Below are 23894 nucleotides of genomic sequence, written 5' to 3'. Positions count from 1 at the left end.
AAAGTAACTACCTTGTATGGCTGTGATACTAAAATGCATATAAAACACTTGGCACAGGACCTGGCACAGAGTTAAGTACTCCATAATTTCACCTTCAGCATTCTCCTGCTGAGCTCTGTCCTCAGAATCCTTTTCAACACAGCCTTCTAAGTATCTACTATCATTTGGCTATCTCTGAGATAAAACAAATCTGCTACTCCTAGTCTAGAACCTGGGTCTATTGTTTACTACCCTGGTTCTTCTTCCCAGTACACTAAGATACTACTCATTTTACATGCCTTAAAAAAAATCCAAAGATAAATGGTCAGATATCAAAAATTAAATTTCAGTCACACATGCCTAAATTCCTCAATAAGGTCTTGGCTTTGACTGAGAATCCCTAGAGAAGAAAATCCCTGGAAACAAGAAACATTTATCAAATGTCTACAGGGAGAGACCCACAGGAGGATAAACAAACAAAAACAAAGCAGTGTTTACAACTTTGAAGAAGCAAGGGATAGGAGCTTCCACAGCCTGTCTGCTGGGGATTTACCAATCTAGCCGGGAAAAGGAGATAAGACATGAGTTGCCATTTTCTCTTTGATTTACCCACAGTACCTACTTCACTATCACAACACCTGTGACACATTTTTCTACTCATTTATCTACCTATGCTAGTCTGTGAACTCCTCATTCATCTTGGTATTGTCAGGCACAGCACAATGCCTGGCATGCAGCAGGTGTGTCGAAAAGTCTGACAAATTAATAAATGAGCACAGAGAAAAACCATAAAAGGAAGAGAAAGAAGATATCGGTGCAGATCAAAATAGTTCTAGAAGTCGAGAGCGCCTTGAGCTAGAACCTTAAAGTACAGGTGGGATTTGGAAAGGCACAGAGGGAAAGGAAAGGTATTCTAGGCAGACAGGACAGCACCAGCAAAGACCCTGGCAGTAATCAGAAGCATAGCACACAGTATGTTAGAGCCAGAAAGAGCTTTAGATGTGATTTAGTCCAATAGTTCAATCCTTATAGGGATGTAGTAAACATTCAATCAAAAAGCATGTACTGCTGAGCAGAGGAGCTGGCATATAACGAACATTCACTAAATAGTAGTTATTATTACAACTCAAAAGTAATAATTATCAAACCGTATTAGGTGCCTGCTATAAGCCAGGCACCATGCTGAGTGAAGGGACAATAATGAGGAAAACAGACTTGGACTCTGCTTTCTCATGCAGCCAAGAGTCTAATAGGGAAGACAGATGACACAGTAATGTTTGTAGGGCTGGCCTAGGTGAAGTTCAGGGCAGCTAAAGGAATATAAAGTAGGGTTATTCAACCAGTGAGCACTTAGAGAAAGCTCCTTGATTTTTCAAAGTGTGACTTGTAGATACCCAGTGTCCTTTGAGTCTCTTCAAGGACCACAGGCTTCCAAGTGAGATTTTGTTTGAATAAAGAGTTTTGTGACTAAAGGTTTAAAAACCATCAATCTAGTCTAATCTCCTAACAGGAATAAAACAGGGCTCAGAAGAGGTAAATCATGCACCTGAGACAAAAATACCTCAAGTTAGTTGCAGGATGGGATACCTGCTTTGAACTTGAGCTGGAAACTATTCATTAATCTGTATATCACATCATTTTGGCAGATGAACAAGCACTGAGAATAGACACATCCAGAATTCACAGGCACTGGCCAGGCGGACAGGCTGGCCCTGATTGGACACTGAAGTGCTTTTCTACTTAGGTTCCAAGCCAGCTCTCTCTGTGCAAAGATGATGCCTCCAGTTCCTCTCAGGTGTTGGCCAGCTACCCCTTCAAGGAGCAACTCACTAGAGTAGGTCTGCTTCTGGGTCTCCTAGCTGGTATGCAGGCTTTATCCTACTAATATCCCCAAGCACTCAGTGGTTTAGCAAGCTGAGAGAAAGAACTGAGCTAACCAGTTATCACAGCCTGTTTAATACCCAGCCTGAGCTGGCTAGACCCATCTTTCATCTCCCTAACTACTACTGGGCTAATTACTCCTCGTGACCAGGGATTCAGTAGAATCAAATTATCAGTAAATTAAAAACAAGCATAGAAAAACCAATATTCCTTTAGTTAACCCCCACTTTGAACCTCTCAGGAATGAAATGCTGCTTCATGTTTTAGAGATGGGACTTTTGTATATAAAGATAGGGTAGTTTACCTTGGTAAGATTAGCCTGCAGTTTAGGTCTTTAAACTGAGAGGAAGCAAACATTTTGGAATTTATAAATATGGGTTTAAATCTTAATGATACCAGTTAGTAGTTGCAAGATCCTCAGCATGTCTCAAATATTCTGAACCTCAACTTCCTTGATTGTAAATAGAGAATACTAATTAAACCTACTTCACAAATGTGAGAATCAAAATGCTCTTCTGAACACAGTCACTTATCACTGTATCAATTTTCACGAGATCATTAAGACCATAGAGTTTTAAATTACCTACCCGCAGAGTAAAATAATGGAGTAAGAAATGGAACCAAGGTGCTTAGTATGGGCTAAGTTCAGTATAGCATAGGCAGACTTGGGTTGCAATCTGTACTTCCTCACTCATAAACTGTGGAATCCTAGGAAAGTTATTTAACTTCTCCAGCTTCAGTCTTCTCCTCTATAAAATGTGGTTAACACCATCTAACTTACAGGGCTGCTGTTAGTAATAAATGAGATAATGTATGTAAAGAGCTTTACACAGGGCCTGGTTTATGGTAAGGGCTCAATAAACAGTAGCCTTTGTTACTGGTAGCTCTTTTCCTAAGCCTTCTTTTCTACCCACCTCTCCTAAACAGGAAAAGTAGTTAGCAAAGCCTAAATTACCTCAACTACTAAAGAAAGTAATAATGGACAAGACAAAAGAAGAGGAAAGGAACATGAATGAACTGATGGCTGCTCTTCCAAATTATTTATCATACTAACGGCATCTGATACTGAAAAACATAGGTATAACATCCTGAAGAACCACAGCATGCACAATCTTTCCAAAGGAGTGGCAAAGAGCACCAACTGCATTTGGGCTAGGCTATCCATTACCCTTTTATTATCTGGGCTCCATAGTACAGTCTATACCAAGCAGAAAGTGCTACAGAAAGGCAACTCTGATGCCACATGCAAATCACTGCTTCTCTGTAAACCTAACCTTTAATTTTCCATCTCAAACCCATCTCTATTATAGAGATTTCACTGACTCCCCCTAGTTAACTCAAGTGCTTGTCTCTTATGCCCCACTGAATTTGTTACACACTTCCATTACAGTAATTATCTAGTATTGTAAAGGGCCATTTGCATCTCTTCACTATCTCTAAGTTGATAAAGATCCTGTCTTACCCATCTTTGAATTTCCAGTGCATAATACACAGTAGACCCCATAATTACAAATTAAAGGATGGGTTTCATCTTCTCTTTCACTAGTTAAACAACTGGGAGACATTAGTAGGAACTCGAACACAAATTAAGTTCTGCCAGACTGGACCCATTTTTTTTTTTTTGGTGGGGGGATGGTGGGAGGTTTGTTCATTTGCTTGCTTGAAGGGTTGACTAACTGTACCTGCTTTCCAGAGTTATTTCTTAAACACACAAAGAAAAGGATAGAACCAGTCCATAAAGAATTTCCAGACAACAGATTATATGCTTTCTCTATAAATGAAATAAGTAACAAGTTTCCTAGGATGAATGCCAGTGGTTACATAAAAAGTTGACTTCTAGGCATGATACTCGGGAGGTATAATATGCTACTAGAAGCTTTTAAATTCTTAAAACAATTAGGGAAGGAAAGCTAAGAAGCAAAAATCAAAAAAAATGTTACATCAAAACTAAGTTCTTTTCTCTTCTGCCAAAATTTTTGCTCTTTATCTCAATGAACCCTGATATATGTAACTAAAATCAGGCTCCTTCAAAAGAGAGCCCATGACTAACACACCATATACAATAACTTCAATATAGTATTTACCTTTTTCAAGGCACTTTCAAACAATCTCACTGAACTGCAGCCAACCGTAATCACAGAAACTTAAAGCTAAAAGGAGCCTTGGAGGTCATTTCCACAACCACTCCACCTCACCAACAGAGTGGTACTCAAACATCTCTAGTGATTAGGAGATATGAGTCTAAAATGCTTCTTTAAAACTTCCCCCTGCTCTGACTACCTGTCAGGTTTTCAGTTTCTTCTTGCCCCCACTTAATGATCCCAATCAGGTAAACCCAATCCTCCAAGTCATCTACCACCAAGCAACAGTTTTTGCTTTTCAAGTCCGTTTTTCTGGGCCTCATCCCCAATCCTCCCCACCCATCCCAGACCCCAACGCACAGCCAGGGCCTCTAAGATTCTAATCTCTCAGACATCCGACTGGTCCCATTCCTGATAATCAATTCCCTTCCTCCTATTCCTCCATGCTGTTCATATGCTGTCGTGTGCAAGACCACAAGCACTCCTAGCTGTGAATGTACCTTTGGCCTCAGAATCTTTTCCCTTTCCTTTTTCACTTTCTCTCTCGGCTTCTCAGCATTGTCCCTTCATTCCCTTCAAACTCAATTTCTCCTCCTTCCTGATTCCTTCAAGGACCACTGGTAATTGACTACACCGGATGTTAAATGCCTATTAGATAGGTAAAGGGGATATACACTCTCTCAAGAAGCTCACCCTTTGGGAAATCATAAGTCTAGAAGGAAAGAAATAATCATTTATCCTTTAAGACTTAGCTCCTCTGGCAAGCCTTCCCTAGTCCAAATTGAATTGGTCCTCTCTTCTCAGGCCACTATCACATTACACCACTGATGCAATGACTATTCTTCTTGTGTGTCTCCCACCAATAGACTGTGGTCTCTTCAGTGGGAGGGTCTCCTGTGTCCCTAGCACTGAGCCCAGGATTCAGCACAAAAGTGATACCTAATGTTTCTTAAATGAGTGAATGGATGAATTCCGGTAAACAATTATTCATTCATCCATTCGTTCTTTCATTCGCTGACCGAAACTTTACTGAATATACATTATGTACAAAGTAATGTAAGAATAAAACAACTCTTACATAAAATGTAAGATAAATAAAGGTAATGATAAATAAAACAGGTCTTACATAAAAATAACTCAGTTTCGATACTAGATTACCGCTCTTCCCCGGTTCGCATCCCGTATACCCACTACAAACCTAATCAGAGTCCTCTCCCCTAGTGAAAACCCGATCTTCCCTTGCCTAAGTCCACGCCCCTCCAACTCCAGCTACCTTCTCAGTCCTTTAGTCCTACCATAGGGCCCCCAGGTAATAATTTTAAATCATGACACCCGCACCCCTCTGACTTCTCTCCCTGTCCTCCATCTCCACCCTTTAGGTTACTGCAAGTCTTCTATCCCCATGACCGTCTCCGAGTCCCCGAGTTCAGGGTACCTGAGCACCCTCTCCGCGCACCCGCCTTCCAGTTGGCTCTTTCCCTCTCTGGATCCCGTCTCACCTAGGAACCCCACTCCAGATACCTCCGCTCCCCTCCCAATCCTTAAGTTTCAGGCTGAGTCTCTCCTCGACTCTCAACTCCTACCTCATCCAGCTCCCGTTCCCCAGCAGCACCTCCTCCAACCTCCATCTCCACCACTGCCGCCATCTTCACAGCTCTCCCACTCCGTGCCCTCCCCGTGCGAGCCAGCTGCTTCCGCCGCTCAAGTGCTCCAAGCCAATCGCGGCACAGGCTCAGGCAGAGGGGGCGGGACATCAACACAGGCGGAGACCTGGCGGGGACTAAGAGACCGTCTACCTGCTACTCACTTAAAGGTCGAGGAGGGACGGTTCCCATGCCCTTCCAAGCTTCGGCAGGGGAGAGTTCTTGGAAGATGAGAAGTTGGGCTTGTCTTGTTTTCAAGTGCAAATATTTCCCCCATTCTCCCCTTTGGAGAACCGGAGAAGAGTCCCTAAACCATCAACTTTTGAGACGCTCCCTCACTCTAGGGTTCAAAGAGTGAGGCGTGCAGTCTAAGGACTATATTTCCCAGAACGCATTGAATCTGACCTGGAAGTTTTAATTCTGCTCTCTCGCCAGGAGATTTCTATACAGAAAACGCACAAGTGTATATTACTGGCCAGAGCACCTGCCTTCTTGCCTTGGTGGGAGTCATATTTCAGAAATAGCGACTTCTTGAGGCCCCGGGACGAATTCCCAGGCTTCGAGAAGCGGAAGAGTAGCGCTCCGGGTCAGAAGGCGGAGGTCAAGGGCCGAATTGGCGGGAGAATGAGTTTGTGATCCAAGATCTGAGGCTGCGGTGGCTCTTCGAGGTTCATTGTCCCTGGTGAGGGGCGTTGGAGGGTTCTTGATGGGGAAGGTAATGACCAAAAGGGAGGAGGGGTGGCACCAAGAAAGTGGACAGAATAGTACGTTCCAAAGAACCGCGGAAGTAGTCGCGCAGCTTAGGCTTCAGAAGTTGAGAGCTGGAGTCTTGGCATCCAAACTGCTGCTTAGGCTCTCACGTCTCCCGATCTATTTCACACATCTCGGTACTCTTTCCTACCTCACATACTGCGTCCCCAGTCTCTACCTTTTCCCCCATCCTATACACCTTATTCACTGTGCTGCACCCCAATTTATTTGTACATCTGGAGCAGAGACCTCGCAAGCCTGCGGCTCCTGCTTTCACGCCTTCTAGGCGTCCCCGTTGGATCTATTGGATGAACAGGGCTAGGATGACCTGTGAGCTCACAAAAGTACTAGAATGCCAGTCAACTGTATTTGGGGCTGTCAGGAAGTTACAGAGTAATACTTAACACCATCTACAGCCATCTTACTTTCTTAAAATGAGAATTATTTTTATTATGTGAAACAATATAGAGTATTATGAACACCGTATACCCATCACCCCAAATTGATTATTGAAATGATCTATTTGCTTCCTCATTTTTTAAAAAGATGAAATACTGGTAAAAAATAGAGCTTATCTGTGTCTTCTCCTCTTAGACCAATTACTCTTTCATCCTCCCAGAAGCAACTATTATAATTAGTTGCGTATTCTCCCAGTCCATTGAAAAATGTTATGTGTATTCACAAACTATAAGTATTGTATTGTTTCACTTTGTTTTATAATGAATATATGTGCTATTTTCTATGTAACTATAATTAATTATCTTTTGAGGGCCGCCCATGTTTATGTATATTTACATCTAATTATTCTTTTAACTGTTATTTAGTAGTCCATTGTATGATATATAACATTTCATTTATCCATTCTTCAACTAATGGACATTAGAGTTTTATGGTTCTTGCTATTTGAAACATTACATGTGTCTTTTTCTGCACATGTGAGTCCCTCTAGAACTGCATTCTTCAAATAAGTTAACTACTAGCCACATGTCGCTATTCTTGAAATGTAGCTGATCAGAATTAAGTTGTGCGGGAGTGTTTATGAGAGGGCCCATTTCCCCATATTATTGCCAATTCTTTACATTGTAGACTTTAAACATTTTTTCAGTCTCAGAGGAAGATGTATTTGTAATTTCCTTACTACCAGGGAGGCTGAGAATTTTTTATATGGGTTTTTGGTCATTCAGATTTCATCTTAAGTGAACCGTATGTTTATATCTTCTCTCCAGTTTTCTATTGGACTGCTCATCCTTTTCTTACTGATTTATAGTACTTAAAAATATACATTCTGAATACTATCCAAGTTTATATGTTATGAATTTCTTCTTTTAGTCATTTGTATTTCAACCTTGTTCATATTATCTTAAATCATTTTTCATGTTTCTGTCTTTGATTCATTTGAGTATAATTTTTAAAATACGTTATGAGGTAGGGATCTACTTTTATTTTTCTTGACATCGTGAACCAGTTTTCTGAGCACCATTTAATCATCTTTTTTTTCTGACAGAATCATGATTCTGCTCTATCTTACAATTAACTTAACAGGTTGCAAATTCCCATTTATATGAATCTTTCTGGAATCTATGTGCTTGTTTCTGTAGACAGTACATTTTAATTATTGTGACTTTGCAATTTTTTTAAAGGAGGTTATCCTCACTGCTTTGAACTTTTTAGAATTGTCTTAGCAACTTGTGTCTCTTTATTGTTTGATGACTTTGTCATGTTTGCCAGAAACTTATACTGAAATTCTGATTGGATTTCTATTGACTTAATAAACTACTATTTTCACTGGCTATTTATTTATGCCTACTGTATTTCAGCACCTCTCTGAGGTGTGGGAGATGATGAACATGACAAAAATCCATATCCTCTAAGTACTCACTTCTTAGTGGGGAGACTCACAGGGTAAACAAGCCATTGCCAAAAAACAAGAACAACAGTGTATACTAGGGCAAGAAGGTTAGAAAGTGCTTAATCCTTGGAGAACTACAAGCAATTTGATAGAAAGTAATCTTGAGGAGCAAGATTGTATGTGTCCTATTCACCACTGTATATGTAGCACCTAGTACTATGCCTGGTACCTACTAGACAACCCCCAAAATATTAACTAACTGAAATATCCAAGGTTGACAGCTTCAAGGTCTCTAAGCCTAGAGTGTAGTTTTGGGGCTGGCTAGGTCAGACATCAGTATGTTAGTGATGAGAGATGGTGGAGTTTTCACATCAAATCACAAATGTGTACTGGGAGTTTCTTCAAAACAGAGAGCATATCTTACTTATTTTTATATTTCTAATATCTAGAAGAGAATAGGAAAAACTCGTGAATGTTCAGTGAGCTTCTATAGTGGGAATAATCAGCTCTAATTACTCTGGAGGCATAGAGAAATGACTCAGGACTCATCCTGCATTCTTTTCTTTTTGGAGCCTTTGCAGCATATTGAATGTGACCTGTGAGGAATGTTTGAGCTTTAGATAACATTCGCTAAGAGTTTGTTGCAGCAGTCTACCCTATTCTGAGCACTCCATGAATGCTGGCTCTCTGGGGCTCAATTTTTATGGTCATTCATTTAGCAGACATTTGCTAATCTAGAACTATATATTTATCCCTCTTACACTGAAAATACAGAAATGAATCAGACATGAAGCCAGTCCTCCAAGAGCATATAATTGGTCAAGGGACATAAGACATATACCCAGATAATTCTAATACAGAATGGAGAGGATGGAGCTATCATCTTGAGATGGTTGAACAGAGTAGAGTTGACAGTTAAGCATCAAAGATGCATTTGATTTGACAAGTGGGAAATGGAAAGCATTCCAAGCAAAGCAATGGCATGAGCAAATTCTTGGAGGTGGGAAAAAAATTGGGGGATGGGAAGGAAGCAAGAAGACCATTATGGCTAGGAGTATGTCATGGGCCATATTTAGGCATCAGGTGGGTAACAAATGACTAAAATGGGCAAGGTATAAATATTGGAGAGAGATCCATATATAGACATTCAGGAATCATCTGGCCAACAATTTGTTGAAGCGAGATGATGGATGCATGAGAGTTCATTTACTAATATGTATATTTTTGCATATATTTAAAATATTCCATAAAAAGTTTACCAAAATACAAAGTACAAATACCCATATGCACTTTTAACATTAAATTAATAAACAAAACATTGATAGGTAAAATACATCCTCTGAGATGAAGCAGGAAATGTAGAGATCTACATTGTAGATGTTTGAGGGGCTGAGCTGAATTAATATTCATTATGAACCTACCCTGTAGCTAGGAATTAGCATACATCAGGAAGCAAGTGAATAATTCTAGTAGAGGAGTAACTAAATGAAAAGCTAATTTAGGAAGATTTTATGGGAAGAAAAAAAGGGACTTTATCATATATTTAGTTGAACATTTGTTGCACATCTTTGCTATGTGCCAGATTCTAGGGATATGAAGAAGAATGACTTAAGGCACAATCCATGCCCTTAGGAGCTCACCTCCATATAAATCCAACATTGATATATTAACATATCTTTTGTACTTGCTGCTTATTGCCCTACAGTTGCATTCTAGTTGTTTGAGGTTTGTTGGAATCTCATCAGCTGGTCCAGATCTGGTCCCTGCCCACCATCCCTACCCAAGCCCATTATGGTCATCAAAAAAAGTCTGACTGACTGCTGCGAATAACTCCTATTACCAGAGAAACAGCCATAACTAGTTTATTTTTCTTTTGTTCTCTTCTTTAGGACTAACATGAGGATTCATTCTCTTCTGGAAGCCTACGAGACCAAAACAGGCACTGCCAAAGTGGTGACAGAAGAAATCTCAGGAGAAAGCATTTTTGCCTTGTACTTGGGACAGCTGCTAAGCCCACCATGGCTCCTGTGAAGATCAGCCACGTGGTATCTTATTCTTCTCAGGTATATTAATTAGCAGGTATGATTTTTTTTCTTGGTGACAGAAAGGAGTGAAAAAAATAGGAGACTTGGCTCCACTTTCAGGTAACTCCCAATCTAACAAAAGAGACATTGTCCCTTCTTTGAGAGTCCAGAGTTGAAAGGAGAAACACAGCTTTTGCCCTCAGGCTGCTCCCAAAACGATGCAGGACACATAAGAGAAATGTTCCCTGGAATTAAAGGTAAAGAAGGAAACAACCTCAGAATTCCACTCATAGTTTTGTGGGAGCTGGCAAAGCTATAGGACCAAAGTCTGTTCTGAGGTTCCCAGAAGCACAGTTTAGTCACTGTGTCATTGAGAACAGGCCAGGACACTCAAGGTCATCTCTGACCTGTGAGAATATCACCACCAGCAGCAAAGGTGATTTCAGCCTCCTCCCTAAAAGTCCACTTTCAGGAAATGCTGATAATCCCAATTATTAACACTAATCCATTGTTGTGATCCTTGGCGCGACTTCCTAATTCTTTTCTCCCTTTCCTTGTGTATCCTTATCCATACCTCTTCCGCTTCTCTCCCCTATCCTCATCCAAAAAAAAAAAAAAAAAGTTACTTCTCTCCTTTACCCTTATCCTCCTTACCTACATGGTCAGCCTAAATTATTTTCTTCATAGTCTCAGCCTATGTTCTCTTACAAAATGTCAGAGAACATTAGCTGTCATCTAATATTATGGTTTTCAAACTGTACTATGTGGGGAACCGCTTCTAGAAATTGAAGGAAGATAGGACAAGTATGTCTCTAGGCTCCCCCAACCTGTGCTTTAACCAGAGACCTGCTTTCGTTTATTGAAAACACACACACATACACTTTATTATTAGACTTCAGTTAAAAGGAAGGATTTTGTTGCTAAAACAAAAAACAAGATTGAAAGCCACAAGTCTAGTCTCCCCCCTTTACTTATGGATGCAGAAATTTAGATCCAAAGAGAGAAAGTAGTTTGTTCAAGGCCTTTCCACCAAAAAATATCTGACCTTCTGTTAGAACTGAGAAATTTCTATCTCAGTATTGCTGTTATATCCTTTGAACAAATTATTTCTAACTATCAGTTGTAAACTTAGAATCAAAATCTTTGCCTTTCATACATCATAGGGTTACTTTGGAGATAAATAAATGTCTGCGAAAACACCTTATAAATGAAAAGAAATAATATAGTGTGGTGGTTAAGAGCTCTGGATTCAGAAATCTGGAAGTCGTGGCTGTGATTGGTTACTTGGCCTTGTGACCTTGGGGAAGTTTCTGAACCTAAGCTTCAATTTATTGATCTGTTAACTGAGAAGCAATAACAGTAACCACCTAAAGTTGTCCTGATAATTAAGTGAAGTACTCTGGTAAATGAAGGAGAAGTAAATGGGGTCTGTAAATCCCTTACACATGGTAGCTGCATTCCTATGGACTCCCATCTAGTGCCTTTCCTATCATGTTAGGATGCCTGGAAAGATTTGGGAGTGTAGGGGTCTCTCATTCATGGGCACCCTTTTCTCCCTTGGGTTCAGTGGGGTTCCTGATTTTCTCCTCTCTCTGACTTAGGATCCCAAGTATCCTGTGGAGAACTTGCTGAACCCAGACAGTCAGAAGGGACCCTGGCTCAGCTGCCCTCAGGACAAGAGTGGGCAACTGAAAGCAGAACTACAGCTGGAAAGGGCAGTGCCCATTAGCTACATCGATGTGGGTGAGTGAGTTCTCTGGGGCTTAGGAACCTCTGCAGGAGAACATAGGAGTAACATTCTCCTCCAAATGCCCCTCCAATATGTCTCGATTCGGTCTGGCTGAGCAGCCTTAGTGGCAGCCTTCCCCTACCATGTTTGAAGGGGAAACGTGGCCCTTGTCCTCAGAGCAGGTATGCGGTATTGGTAAACTTAGGATTCCATTCATGTAGAATTCAGTACAAATGGCATTCTTTGAATTATACAAGATACCTGCCCTGCTTTGATCTCATTGGTCTGGGTGAAGCCTTCGGACATTGACATAATTATAAATGCCAACAAATAGAATCTATATAAACCTCTGAATATCAGTGTCAGAAGGATGCTGGGGATAAACTGCAGGCTAATCGGGAAGACTGTAGGAGTTTATGAGTTGAGAAGCTTAGCCTTAGAATTCTCTGGACTAGAGAGCTTCCAGAGACCACTGGTCTCCACTCTGTCAGGACAGAGAGCGGTCAGGCTCCCTAGTAAGAATTTAAGAGAGAGAGAGTTTGGCATTGCCCGCCAGCACCAGAGGACAGGAGAGCAGCAAGTCTCTTCAGTCAGGGGAAGGTTTCTGGCTGGAAGGAACATGGCGAACCTTCACATTGTCATTTAGTGGGCTGAGGTCTCATCCCACTTTAGTTACTGGCTCACCATTTTGCTTGACTTTTCTGGGCTTCCAATTAGCTCTAGAATGGAGGAATGTCCTCTTCCTATCTGATTCCCTTGTGTACAATCAGAGGAGCCCCTGTCATTCCATCACCCTTATCCTTCTCTCAACCTTTTGCCCCCAGGTAACTGTGGCTGTGCTTTCCTGCAAATTGATGTGGGCCGTTCTTCCTGGTCCCTGGACAGACCTTTTGTCACCTTGCTCCCTGCAACCATGCTAATGTCCCTAGCTGATTCAAAGCAGGGAAAAAACCGCTCGGGGGTCCGCATGTTTAAAGATGGTAAGGTGGGCAAAAGCACAAATGAGAAAGAGATTGAGGGAGAGAGATTATGAGAAGGAGAGCTGCAGTACTCTAGAGGGCTTTAGGAGCTGGCAGGTGGGAGGGAGCCTATACAGGGGTTTAGTTATATCTGTTGTGGGGACAGGGTAGTTAATGTTAGTATGTGACTTCTCCATGATGAGAATACATGATAGCTGGGGATAGTTATGAACTATGATTTATATTTACACATAACATGTGATTGTGATTTTGTGAAGCCTGATGTAGAACCCACATTTGTGATTAGTGTGTTTGTGTTTGTATAAGTGTAAGTGTGAATATATGTGTTAGTCTTGGATGAATGTTTATATAAGTGATAGAAGACTATATGATGGTCATAGTTATGTAGCATATAGTGTTTCCTGAGTTATGGTCTATGCAAATCTCTGTGTTCACTAGAAATTGCAGAAGAAGCATAGGATCTGATTGCTGGCCTCGAGGGACTTAGGATTTGTCTGCGTTTAAATTGGAGGTGTTTGTAAAGTGAAGGAAAAGTGATATGGGAGGGGCATACAAGGTGGAAAAGATGAAGTACTGCTAAACAGTGCTGGGAATTGAAGGTGAGAAAGATTTGTAGTACTAGTTTGTGATAATGTGCATGAATGTGCAGGACATGTAGTGCCATGAGGGAGGCCAAGGTCTCATGGTCCAGGAAGGGTTGATGTAGCTCAGCTAATCCATTGGGCAAGTGGACATCCCAGACCCCAACACTACAAGTATCTGCTGTAAAAATGAGACATTGATAAGGCCTCTGGAGAGGTGAAGAATAGGGATGTACTCACACTGGGAACAGTATGGAATTGTGACAGAGAGGAATGATGGTGTGAAGGCAAGGCACTGGGTCTAATAGGGCCCCGAGTGGCCTGCTTGGCACTGCCAAACCCTGAGCACCAAGGCCGGAAAGGTCAGTTACTGATAACCTCCATTCTTCTTTTGTTGGTTACTCTACATAGTCCCTGTCTTTTCTTCTCCCCGTCAGTATTGGCTTTCTCTTCCTTTCTCCCACCCATTCATGTATTTCCTCCCCGTCATATTTTCTTTTCCTCAAGATGATTTCCTGGCTCCAGCTTCAGGTGAGTCATGGGATCGACTTCGCCTAACCTGCTCCCAACCCTTCACACGTTATCAATCCTTCGGCCTGGCCTTCCTGCGTGTGCGTTCCTCTCTGGACTCCCCAGATGACCCTGTGATAGATCCCTCAGCCCCTGTGAGCTCTGGGCTGAGCCAGGTATGTACAAGGGTGGAGCAAGGACTTAATATTTCCCCATCCTTTTCAGTTTCTTGTTAGGAAATTGGTGCTTGATTAAGGAATAGACACATGCACACATACATTCAAACACAAACATGAATGGGCTTGCTGCCCTTACAGGTAGGAGTGAACTCTTTCCCTTTCATATATGGAAGATTCAATCAAATGAGCCTTCAATATCATGTGCACGAAGCTGTTGAACTATTTGTTTTTTAGTCACATCAAAATTCTTCTTGGATTCAAACTTAATCTCATACTTTGTTCTTAGGTTCTTAGGGGGCTCTAGCTTTCTTCACACTTTTCTTTCCAGCACCTGAAAGTCCAAGGGTTCATTTACAGCCCCTCTGTCAATTGTTCCCTGACCCACCTGCCTAGCAAAGCCAGTTATATTCTTAGATATCTGCTCTGCAATTTCATGTGTTCCCCTGCTTTCTCTCCCTGCATAACACACAAATACTCCTAAGAGATGTAAAGGTTTCTGGCTATGTGTATGTATCTGGTCAATTTATCCCCACTTTTCTTAGCCAGTTTTCTAGTTATTTTTTCTTCCTAAGCCTATTCTGACTTCTACTTTCTTGTCAGTGGTGTCTCCATTTATCTTTCCAAGCCAGTACCCTCCACCATAATTCACTGTCAAACAGATACGAAGATATAATCACACAATCCTAGAGTCATAGAATTCTAGAGATGAAAAAAATACCTAAAGATCATCAAATCCTATCCACCTCATTTTACATCTCAGATAGGGAAACTTACTTATTCGAATTCACACAGAGTCACAAAAGAGTAGGGACTAGAAATCGGGTCTCCTGTCATTACACCACAGTGCTTCCTCTGAACACTGTACATTTTTAGAAACATGACATAACCAAAAGAATTTCAGTCCCTAGGAGTGAGCCTCACAGGCGTCACTCCTGTTGAGGTTACTGAGAAAAAGAAGAGACTAGATTAGACATTGGAAAAAGAAAACAGAGCAGACAGAGGAGTAGATGCTTTTGTAATTCAGCATTGAAGAGACCCAGATAGCTGAGACAAGTAGAACTTGGTCTGAGATTTATTCTTCCATTGTGGAAAGGGCTGAAAAATGCAAAAGGACGCGTGGAAGCAGTTCAGTGTGCTTCTCCAGATCTCCAGGTCCCCCTATCGCACTGCTGGTAGCTGACATGAATGGACCTAGAGCCCTGTGGCGCTGGCTATTCAATAAAATGGAAACTGTGAGATTAGGAACCTGTTTTTCTTGTTCCATAATGTATTCCTAGCAGCTAGAACAAAATAGGCTTTGAATATACATGTTCATTATATAAATGACCTTTCAAAGGGGAATTGTAGATAGGATCACCATAACATTTATCGTCCAAACTGAGACACTTTGAGAGCAAAAAAGAGTGCTATTAAAAATTATACTGAGAAAAAAATTATACTGAGACAACAGACATAAGCACGACTGTCCCAGGCAAACCAAAACATATGGTCTCTGTAATTATAGGATAAATAAGGACTTCGTGGAGTCTTTACCATTTTGGCCATCTAAATTACTCTGCACCTTTAGGACCATGGTGGGATCAAGAAGGAAGGGAGTCAGCAACTCCAGAGCAATAACATCAGAAAGGCATTGAATATCAACAGCCGAATGAAACATGTTGCAGGTACCTCAAACCACAGGGAAAGGAGATCCTGAAACATTTCAACAAGAGAGGGTTAATACATGGAAACAAATTGATGGCACTCAATTTTATAATTTAGGATGTCTAAAATGCCATAGGCTTTTTTTCTAATGTATCATTCTAATAGTAAATTACAGTGAAAGCAAAATATAAGGGCTTTTAACCTTGTGAAAATAGGGTCTTTTATGATCATCAGTTTTCTAGGATGGAAACAGAAGCATAGAGAAGTTTACTGAGAGGTCCCAGGTCACACTGCTCAGTTAATTCTTGGAGTGGATTTGAACCCAGGATACCTGACTTGACTTAGCCTGTGCTCAGGAGCTCATTTCCTAATGATTAATCTCAGTTAGAGTTGGTTAAATAACCATCTCTACACACTCAGCCAGTTACCCTTTCTAGTAGTATTCACTCTAAAATTTATAAGAAAAGGTAAAGAAAAAATAAAAACCCTGATAAAGTAAGCAAAATATTTCAAAATTAATGCTAAGTCCAAGATGAGATCGTAATGGCAATTAAAAAATTTTAAACAGTGAATATGAATAAAAATACTACTTCTCAAACTTACAGAATAAGGCCAAAGTCATGCTTTATGAGAAAGCATGACTTTTACCTTTAAGAGAATCTCAGAGCTAAAAAATTAAAGAAAAAAATTTTTAATTATTTCTAAATTTGAGGAAGCAAAGGAAATTTGAAAAAATAAAAAAGGAAATAGCCACAGATGGGCTGACACAGATAAATTGAATGCTGACAAAGAATTAAGAAGACTAGCATTCCACATAAATAAAACCTATATAGAAATGATCTATTGTGTGATTATTGCACATAGATATTTCTGGAATTAGAAGCAGAGAGGTTTGTAAATGCCTATGAGTTAGGTATAGTGGCTAATGCTGGAAAGAGACATGTGATATGTATATTCGCATATGTACTTAACACGTCTCTTTTTATAGATGGCTAGAAATGGTGGCTAAAATTGATAGGTTTTTAGCTGCAGGTGAACAAAATTATTCTCATAAATCATACTGGAAATTAAACAATATTTAGAAAAGAAAAATGATAAAAATGTCCCCAAATAGTTCAAAATAGACCTATTTTTGACTATAAAGAAATTCATGTGTATAATTTGTTTCTCTCACATAGGTGTATAAAGAGAAATGAGTGATTTGAGTTTTGTACCTACACGAATCAATTTTATATATGCACAAATTTATGTACATGCTTTCAGAAGTTTGCACATATCAGTCCCATAGCCCTGTTTTTCCCAGTAGCATGTATTCTGTTATCCTAGAGTCTTTCAGGATCATGAAAAAACCCTTAGCATTGGGGAATTAAGTATACAAAATCACTGAACCTCACATCTTAGAGCTGGAAGAGAGTGTGCACACACAAATCAAGGTGCTCGGAACAAGCTGTAGCAGATACACTCACCCACTAAGCTGAAGTCCTCAGATTTGTGAGCATCCGTGGCACTAGGTGGCAGTGTCCCCTGGTGGTGAATGTCTATAATTCATATTTCTCCATTTTCTTCTCAGGGCCCTTCTGATACTCCTGAGTCTGGGCCCAGCCCCTGGATGGCTAATCCTTCCATCCGGAGGACATTCTTCCCAGATCCCCAAACGTACGTAGCTGCCAGCTGGAATGGAAGTCTCCCAGCCCCTTCTCAGTTCATTTTCCTGCAAAAGAAAGGCTACCAAGTTGCTCACAGGCACACAAGCCCCACCTGGGTTCTCTCAATTAATCACATGCTCTGGCCCTAACCCTATCTGTATATCAAACTAGCTTTCTTGGTTAGATGCCACTGACTTGGGTGAGCAGGATGGAGTCTCTGTTCTGAATGAAACTAAGTACTCTCCATCTCCCTGCAGGAGTACCAAAGAAATTTCAGAGCTTAGGAATATCCTAAAGCAGCTGCAGCCAGGGACTTTGGGGCGTTCAGCCTGCATGGTGCTTTCCGCTGCCCGCAGGGTGCCTCCAGCCAGCGTGACAAGCCCAAAAAACAACCCTGCAGAACCAGGTCCCAGTCATCCAGACAGCACAGGTGAGGCCCCATGACCTACCTTTGATTCCTTGCTCTCCCTGGCACCATCCTTCCTCCTTGAATCTGCCTCTACTATATGAGGTGACTCACAAATAGGACTTCATGTGGGTAAAAAAGACAATTGTCAGTGTCATGTTACCAGAAGAGAGCTCAAACATCATATAATAATTGAAAGAGCACTGGCCCAGGAATCCTTATCTCTTTGGGCCTCAACTCCCTCATCTTCAAAGTGAAAGAGTTAAATCAAATAGTATTTAGGCCTCTTGTGATCATCTCAGAAGGACAATTCAGTCAGGGTGGTAGTGTATGGAGCTTATTGGAGAAATAAAGTAGGGACATGGTGTGGTTTTATCACAGAGGAAGAAAGGATTAAACATTTTGGAGTTCCTGCTTTACACCAGATATTGCTATCTATTTAATGTTCCAACAAATTTATGCAGTTGGTACTGTTATACTCATTTTACAGAAGAACCCAAGGTTCAGAGTGATGAAATACTCTGAGTCACAGCTGATAAGTGGCAGAGCCAAGATTTGAATTCCAGATCTCTTGTTCTTTTTACTATTCTTGACAGCAAGAGAAGGAAAACAAGTAGAGTTCTCATTGAAAACTCTTGGTTTCACTCATTGCTTTATTGGGAAATTTTTTGAAAAGGAAATGGTTTATCTGTCACTTCAAAGAACTGAAAAAATTAGTGAAATAATGAGAATGTCATCTCATTGCAGAAATAGGGTACATTGGTTATCTATTGTTGCATAACAAATTACCCCAAAATTAGTGGCTTAAAACAATATTTATTATCTCACAGTTCCTCATGGTTAGGAATCTGGGTGTGGCTTAACTGGGTCCTCTGGCTCCGGTTCTGTCACAAGGCTACAATCATCTCAAGGCCTAACTGGAAAGGATCTGCTCCCTTGCTCCCTCATCACATTCTTATTGGTAGGATTTGGTTCCTCGTGGGCTGTTAGATTGAGGCTTCTCTCAGTTCCTTTGCCATGAGAGCTTCTCCATAGAGCGTCTCACAATATGGCAGCTTGCTTTATCAGAGTGAGGAAGCTAGAGGGCAAGAGAGAGAGTGCTAGCAAGAGTCAATCTTTTGTAACCTAATCACAGAAGTGACATTCCATCACTTTTGTATATTCTACTCATTAGAAGCAAGTTACTAGGTCCTGCCCACACACAAGGGGAGGCATGAATAACAGGAGGCAGGAATCAGTGAGACTCATTTCAGAAGCCACCTACCATATAAGGAAGGATGTAGTTTATTATTTCAAGAGGTAGAGAATGGGAAAGGAACTGACCTTTTTTGGGCAACCAATATGCTGGGCACTGGAGCTATGAAAACACTGAAGTATATTAAATGCTATACAAAGGGTTTCACAAGTTCTGAATAGCTAGATAAATGGTTATTTCTAGGTGTTGCGACCACTCGTTTGACAGATATTGAACATCTCTATGTGTGAGGCTCTGCGCTAAGTGCCAGAGATACTAGGGGCCTAGTAAATAAAATAGCAATGTTCCTACCCTAATGAAGAGACATGTGTCCATGTCACACAAGAAAATCTAAAGTGTAAAACTGTGATAAGTGCTTCAAAGGCAAAGCAGGATAGGATGACCAGATTTAGATTGAAGAACCCAGGGAAAGTTTCTCACAAGAATTAGCATTTCATCTAAAACTTAAGAGAGTGAGAATTAACTAAGAAAAGAGGATAGAAAAAAATATTCTTAAAAGGAACATCATGTGTGAAGACACCCTTTTGTTAATGAGCTAAATTGAATGAGCATTTCTCACACAGAGCCCAGACTAGAGGAGCAAAAGTCAGAGAATGATGTGGGCAGGACAAAGAGACGGAAAATACAAGCCCGCAGGTAAGTAGGGCAACCTGAAAGACCAGATCACCTCCCCAAACCTTACTGCCTCTCTGCACCTGTCTTTCTTCCCTACTCACACTTCAGTTAAGTCAGCGAGTATCCTATGTCTGGATCTTGATCTCACAATCTGGACCTAGAGGGTAGTAGAAAAAGATATCCTTGTCCACATGTTGTCAGGCTTGGAGCTAGGCAAGGGAGTAGCCCTGTAGTGAACCAGAATCCGAAGATGAGTACACGGACTTCATTAAAATTTAAATCTTCTGTTTCAAAGGACACTATAAAGAAAAGAAAAAGACAACCGCCGGAACATGTAAGAAAATATTTGCATATTATATATTTGATAAAGGACTTGTGCCTAGAATATATAACTCAATAAAAGATACCCTAATTTTTAAAATGGACAAAGGATCTAAGTAGACATTTCTCCAGAGAAGATGTGCAAATGGCCAATAAGCACATGAAAAGATGCTCGACATTATTGGCCATCGGAGGAATGCTAATCAAAACCACTATGATCACTTCACACCCACTAGGATGGTTATAATCAAAAAGGCAATAACAAGTGTTGGCAAAGATGTGGATAAATTGGAATTCTCATATATTGCTGATAAGAATGTAAAATGGTACAGCCACCTTAGTATACAGTTTGACAGTTACTCAAAAAGCTAGAGTTACTGTATGACCCAGCAATTCCACTCCTAGGAATGTAACCCAAATAATTGATAACTGGTGTTCACACAAAATAAATAGACAGATGCTCATAGCAACATTATTCATAATAGCCAAAAAGTAGAAACACCTTGAATGTTTATCTGCTGATGAACAGATGAACAAATGTGGTATAGCTGTATGATGGGATATTATTTGGCCATGAAAAAAGAATGAAGTACTGATCCATGCTATAACATAGATGAAACTTGAAAACATGCTAAGTGAAAGAAGTCAGTCACAAAAGACCACATATTATATGATTGCATTTATATGAAATGCCAAGAATAGACAAATCCATAGAGACAGAAAATAGACTAGTGGTTGCCAGGGACTGTGGTGATAGAGAAATGGGGAGTCACTACTAATGGGTTCAGGGTTTCTCCTTGAGGTGATAAAAATGTGCCATCAGATAGTTTTGGTGATTACACAACCTTGTGAATACCCTAAAACCTCTGAATAGTATACTCTAAAAAGATGAATTTTATTCGATGTGCATTCTATAGCAATAAAAAAATAATAATAAATGTCCTGAATGCAGTAACAGAAGGTCTGTTCTCAGACTCAAAGGTTAAATGACTTCCCTCAAGTCTGATACATCAAGTGATAAAACCAGGACTCTAACTCCGGGCTTCTGGCTCCACATCAACTAGTCCATATTTTTTTCACCCTAATTTAAAGTCCCTTCAGCCCTTATGGCCTCTTGCTAATAGCTGGTCTTTAACTGTTCTCTCACAGGCCTTTATCAAACTCCAACTCTCAGCCAAACAGGAGGGGGATAGCAAAAGCAGAGCGAAGAGGACACCAGCAACCCCAGGCCCGAAGCAGTGGTGTCCGGGATAGTGGAGAGTGCCCCATTTGTGCAGGTAAGCTGCTTGGGCACAGGGTTGTTGTGGAACTGCTAGGCATCCCTCGAGGGTGGAACAGGAGATCTGGGAATGCTGCCAGGAAACATCTGAACTTGCACTCTGGGGCTCTGTCTGCTCTGCAGTTAAACAAGTCTATATTGAGCACCTGCTCATATTGCATTGGCCAAGCTGAGGAAGGGATAGGGGCTATGTCCTTGGGAGAAACATGAAACAAAACACTATCAGAGAGGGGCTAGAATTTCTTTCATAACTTTTTCCTCCATATCCACATTCTACTTTCTAAGTCTCTGTCCAAATGGTACTTATTTGCCAAGTCTTCTCTAATCTTCTCAGATACTCTCTCCCAACTGAGCTCATGCAGCATTCTCTGATTCCTTTGGGCTTAGCTGTTCTCACTTTCTGCTTTGTATCATGATTAATTCTGGTTACAGCTTATCTTGACCCCTAACGCTACAGTCCATAAGGGCAGGCCTGGGTTTACAGGCTTCACCTCCTAGCCGTGTCAGGCAGGAGTAAACACTTGGTAAATGTTTGGTGGGTTCATGATTGGATAGTGTCTCTCAAGTGTAAAATATTCAATTCCTGCGAAAACAGCGGCATTTTGACAACAGATGCTCGCCACAGGCTGCTTAGGATGGCATCTTGTCTAGGTGCAGGCCCAGTTTTGCTTACCTCCTTCTCTCCCCCTTAGGCTCCTTCAGCATTGAGATTCTTCCCCAGCACGCTGCCACTTGTGGAGAGACCTCCCCATGTCACCCAGCCTCTTCCTCCTCATCACCATCTTCATCACCATCAGTACTGTGGGTGTCTTCAGAGAGCTCATCACCTATTTCCTGGGTCCAGTGCCCTATCTGCCAATTGCAGTTCTCAGCAGGAGAAGTAGAAGAACATGCCAGTGGGTGTGGGGAGGTCCCTCAGGCATGAGCCATGAGGTCCTGTGGCTTTGGCCCCTCTGCCCTCTGTGACTAAAACTGGGAAGTGTGTCTCTTGATAGGTGAGCAGAGCTGATGAGGCCAAGCACCTCTCTGCTTTCCTTCACTCAGTCCCTCAGGACTCTGCCTGAGGGCACCTCTGGGCCCAGCCTTCCTCCCACTCCCAGTTTTCAAGGCTTCCGTCACCACGGCACCATGTTCTCCCGACAGCTTCATCATTTTACCCTTTGGAAATTCTGGGGTAGAACTGGTGATCTCTCTAGGGCTTCGGGACACAGTCTAGAATGTTTTCCCCTCCACAAGTGGTGTGCGTTCTTGTGTCCATTTTCCTGAAAGGGAAACTGAGGCCCAGTGAAAAGAGAAGCACTGCCTGATAAATAAGATCCCGTGGTTTACTGGAAAGGTGAAAGTGATTTTTGAGCATGAGACTGACCCCCAGTATCCCATGAACTTAACTCTCCATATCCTTTGTGGGTTCCCTTCCTAGATATAATCAGGTAACGGTGTTACTGTATGACTTGAAGCATACTATTTATCTTAGACTCAGAATTAACCCTCAGTAACAGTGAGAAAACCTCTGTCCTCCTGCTCACAGAGCTATCATAGGGATCAGATGGGTTAATGACTAAAGAATTGTTCTAGGCTTGTTGTGGAAACTTGTGCCCATCTGTACAAAGAGGCAATTAGACCAGAGGGTCTCTAAGGTTGCCTCTAGCTATGATCTAAATTCTATTCTCACCTTTTTTGAACAACTATATCCTCTTTCCCCTTTCCCAGAAGACTTCATTGTGTGGCACTAACACCAGTTCCTCTGGTCTCCAGGGTACAGGGCTGAGGGGGAGCAACTGGTCCTGGCAAAGGGAGGGCCCGGGGCAGGGTTTTGGATGGATAGGAAAGAGGCAGCTGGACACAGGCGAGCACACCAAGTAGGAGTTCCATCCTTTGGTCCCTGCCAGCATAGGTGGGTGTAGCCATGGACTCCGTCATGGTAAGAAGCCTTCTGCTCTCCTACCATCCCCCGTCCTGATTCCATTTCTGGCTGTGGTTAAAACTGACCCACAGTGGTAACAGGGACATTTTAGCTGCCATCTAGGTGGTGGACATTACCACGTGGGTGAGAGAAGAACCTTGGGGCCCTGAGCCTGGGTCCAGCAGAGGGGAGCAGTGAGGATGGGCTGGATTTGGTAGAAGAGAGGGACCAGCAGCACTGAGGGAGGGAAACGCCACCCCACACCCCACACAGGAGGGGACAAAGCTGGTGTGGGGGTGGATCAATGGAGGAAGAGTGCTGGGATCCTGCTAAGAAGCCTGGACAGAGCTGAGGGGCTGGGAAAAGCCTGTTCAAAGACCCTCCTGTGTGGACATGTCTTGACCTGTCCTTCAGAGGCTCTGGGACTTCCAGAGGAATGAGCATCTAGGAAATGAAGTCAACAAGGTGGGAGCTGGGTCCTGGACAGATCCTGTATGCCTGCATGTGGGGCGAGGTTCCCAGTGTAGCCCTGTCCACCTGCTTTAACCTCCCTTTTCTCAAGGTACCCACATTCAGCCCCACTGGGTGGGGGTTCCTGTGAGGGCGGTAGTTGTGCTGAGGAAGGGGCCTCCAATCAGA

The 23894-nt window shown here is 41.7% G+C and overlaps 2 protein-coding genes across 4 annotated transcripts in view; one reads left to right on the top strand and one right to left on the bottom strand.

Annotated features, from left to right (window-relative positions):
- The window catches only part of LOC120590292 (uncharacterized), an 87886-nt gene extending 82256 nt beyond the window's left edge, over positions 1 to 5630 (bottom strand). The window contains 1 exon segment of the mRNA XM_039847935.1: positions 5525 to 5630. Coding sequence (XP_039703869.1) covers positions 5525 to 5587 — 63 coding nt within the window. The 5' untranslated portion in view covers positions 5588 to 5630.
- A 127-nt stretch (positions 5631 to 5757) lies between these two features.
- XNDC1N (XRCC1 N-terminal domain containing 1, N-terminal like) lies at positions 5758 to 23045 on the top strand. Of its 3 annotated transcripts, none has more exons than XM_039847937.1 (10): positions 5763 to 6299; positions 10073 to 10246; positions 11809 to 11950; positions 12761 to 12916; positions 14023 to 14183; positions 17401 to 17486; positions 17734 to 17906; positions 19701 to 19773; positions 21223 to 21350; positions 22045 to 23045. In XM_039847937.1, the coding sequence occupies exons 2-10, from the start codon at positions 10202 to 10204 to the stop codon at positions 22275 to 22277; spliced, it is 1197 nt and encodes a 398-aa protein (XP_039703871.1). In that variant the 5' UTR covers positions 5763 to 6299; positions 10073 to 10201; the 3' UTR covers positions 22278 to 23045. The 3 variants fall into 3 exon arrangements, with proteins under 3 accessions (XP_039703872.1, XP_039703871.1, XP_039703870.1); XM_039847936.1 differs by having other exon boundaries at positions 5767 to 6299; positions 14005 to 14183; XM_039847938.1 differs by lacking the exons at positions 17401 to 17486; positions 17734 to 17906; positions 19701 to 19773; positions 21223 to 21350; positions 22045 to 23045 and adding an exon at positions 15754 to 17380 and having other exon boundaries at positions 5758 to 6299; positions 14005 to 14183.
- The last annotated feature ends 849 nt before the right edge of the window (positions 23046 to 23894 follow it).

This window comes from Pteropus medius, unplaced genomic scaffold (genome assembly GCF_902729225.1).
Source record: "Pteropus medius unplaced genomic scaffold, Ma_sr-lr_union100, whole genome shotgun sequence".
In the NCBI taxonomy this organism is placed as follows: domain Eukaryota; kingdom Metazoa; phylum Chordata; class Mammalia; order Chiroptera; family Pteropodidae; genus Pteropus; species Pteropus medius.
This window is presented reverse-complemented; position numbering and strand designations above follow the sequence as displayed.

Excerpts from the sequence above, each read along its gene's own strand:
- XNDC1N (XM_039847936.1), top strand. The coding sequence starts at position 10,202 with ATGGCTCCTGTGAAGATCAGCCACGTGGTATCTTATTCTTCTCAG. Across the intron at positions 12,917-14,004 it reads GGTCCGCATGTTTAAAGATG|ATGATTTCCTGGCTCCAGCT; the intron begins GTAAGGTGGGCA and ends CTTTTCCTCAAG. Across the intron at positions 17,487-17,733 it reads TTCTTCCCAGATCCCCAAAC|GAGTACCAAAGAAATTTCAG; the intron begins GTACGTAGCTGC and ends ATCTCCCTGCAG.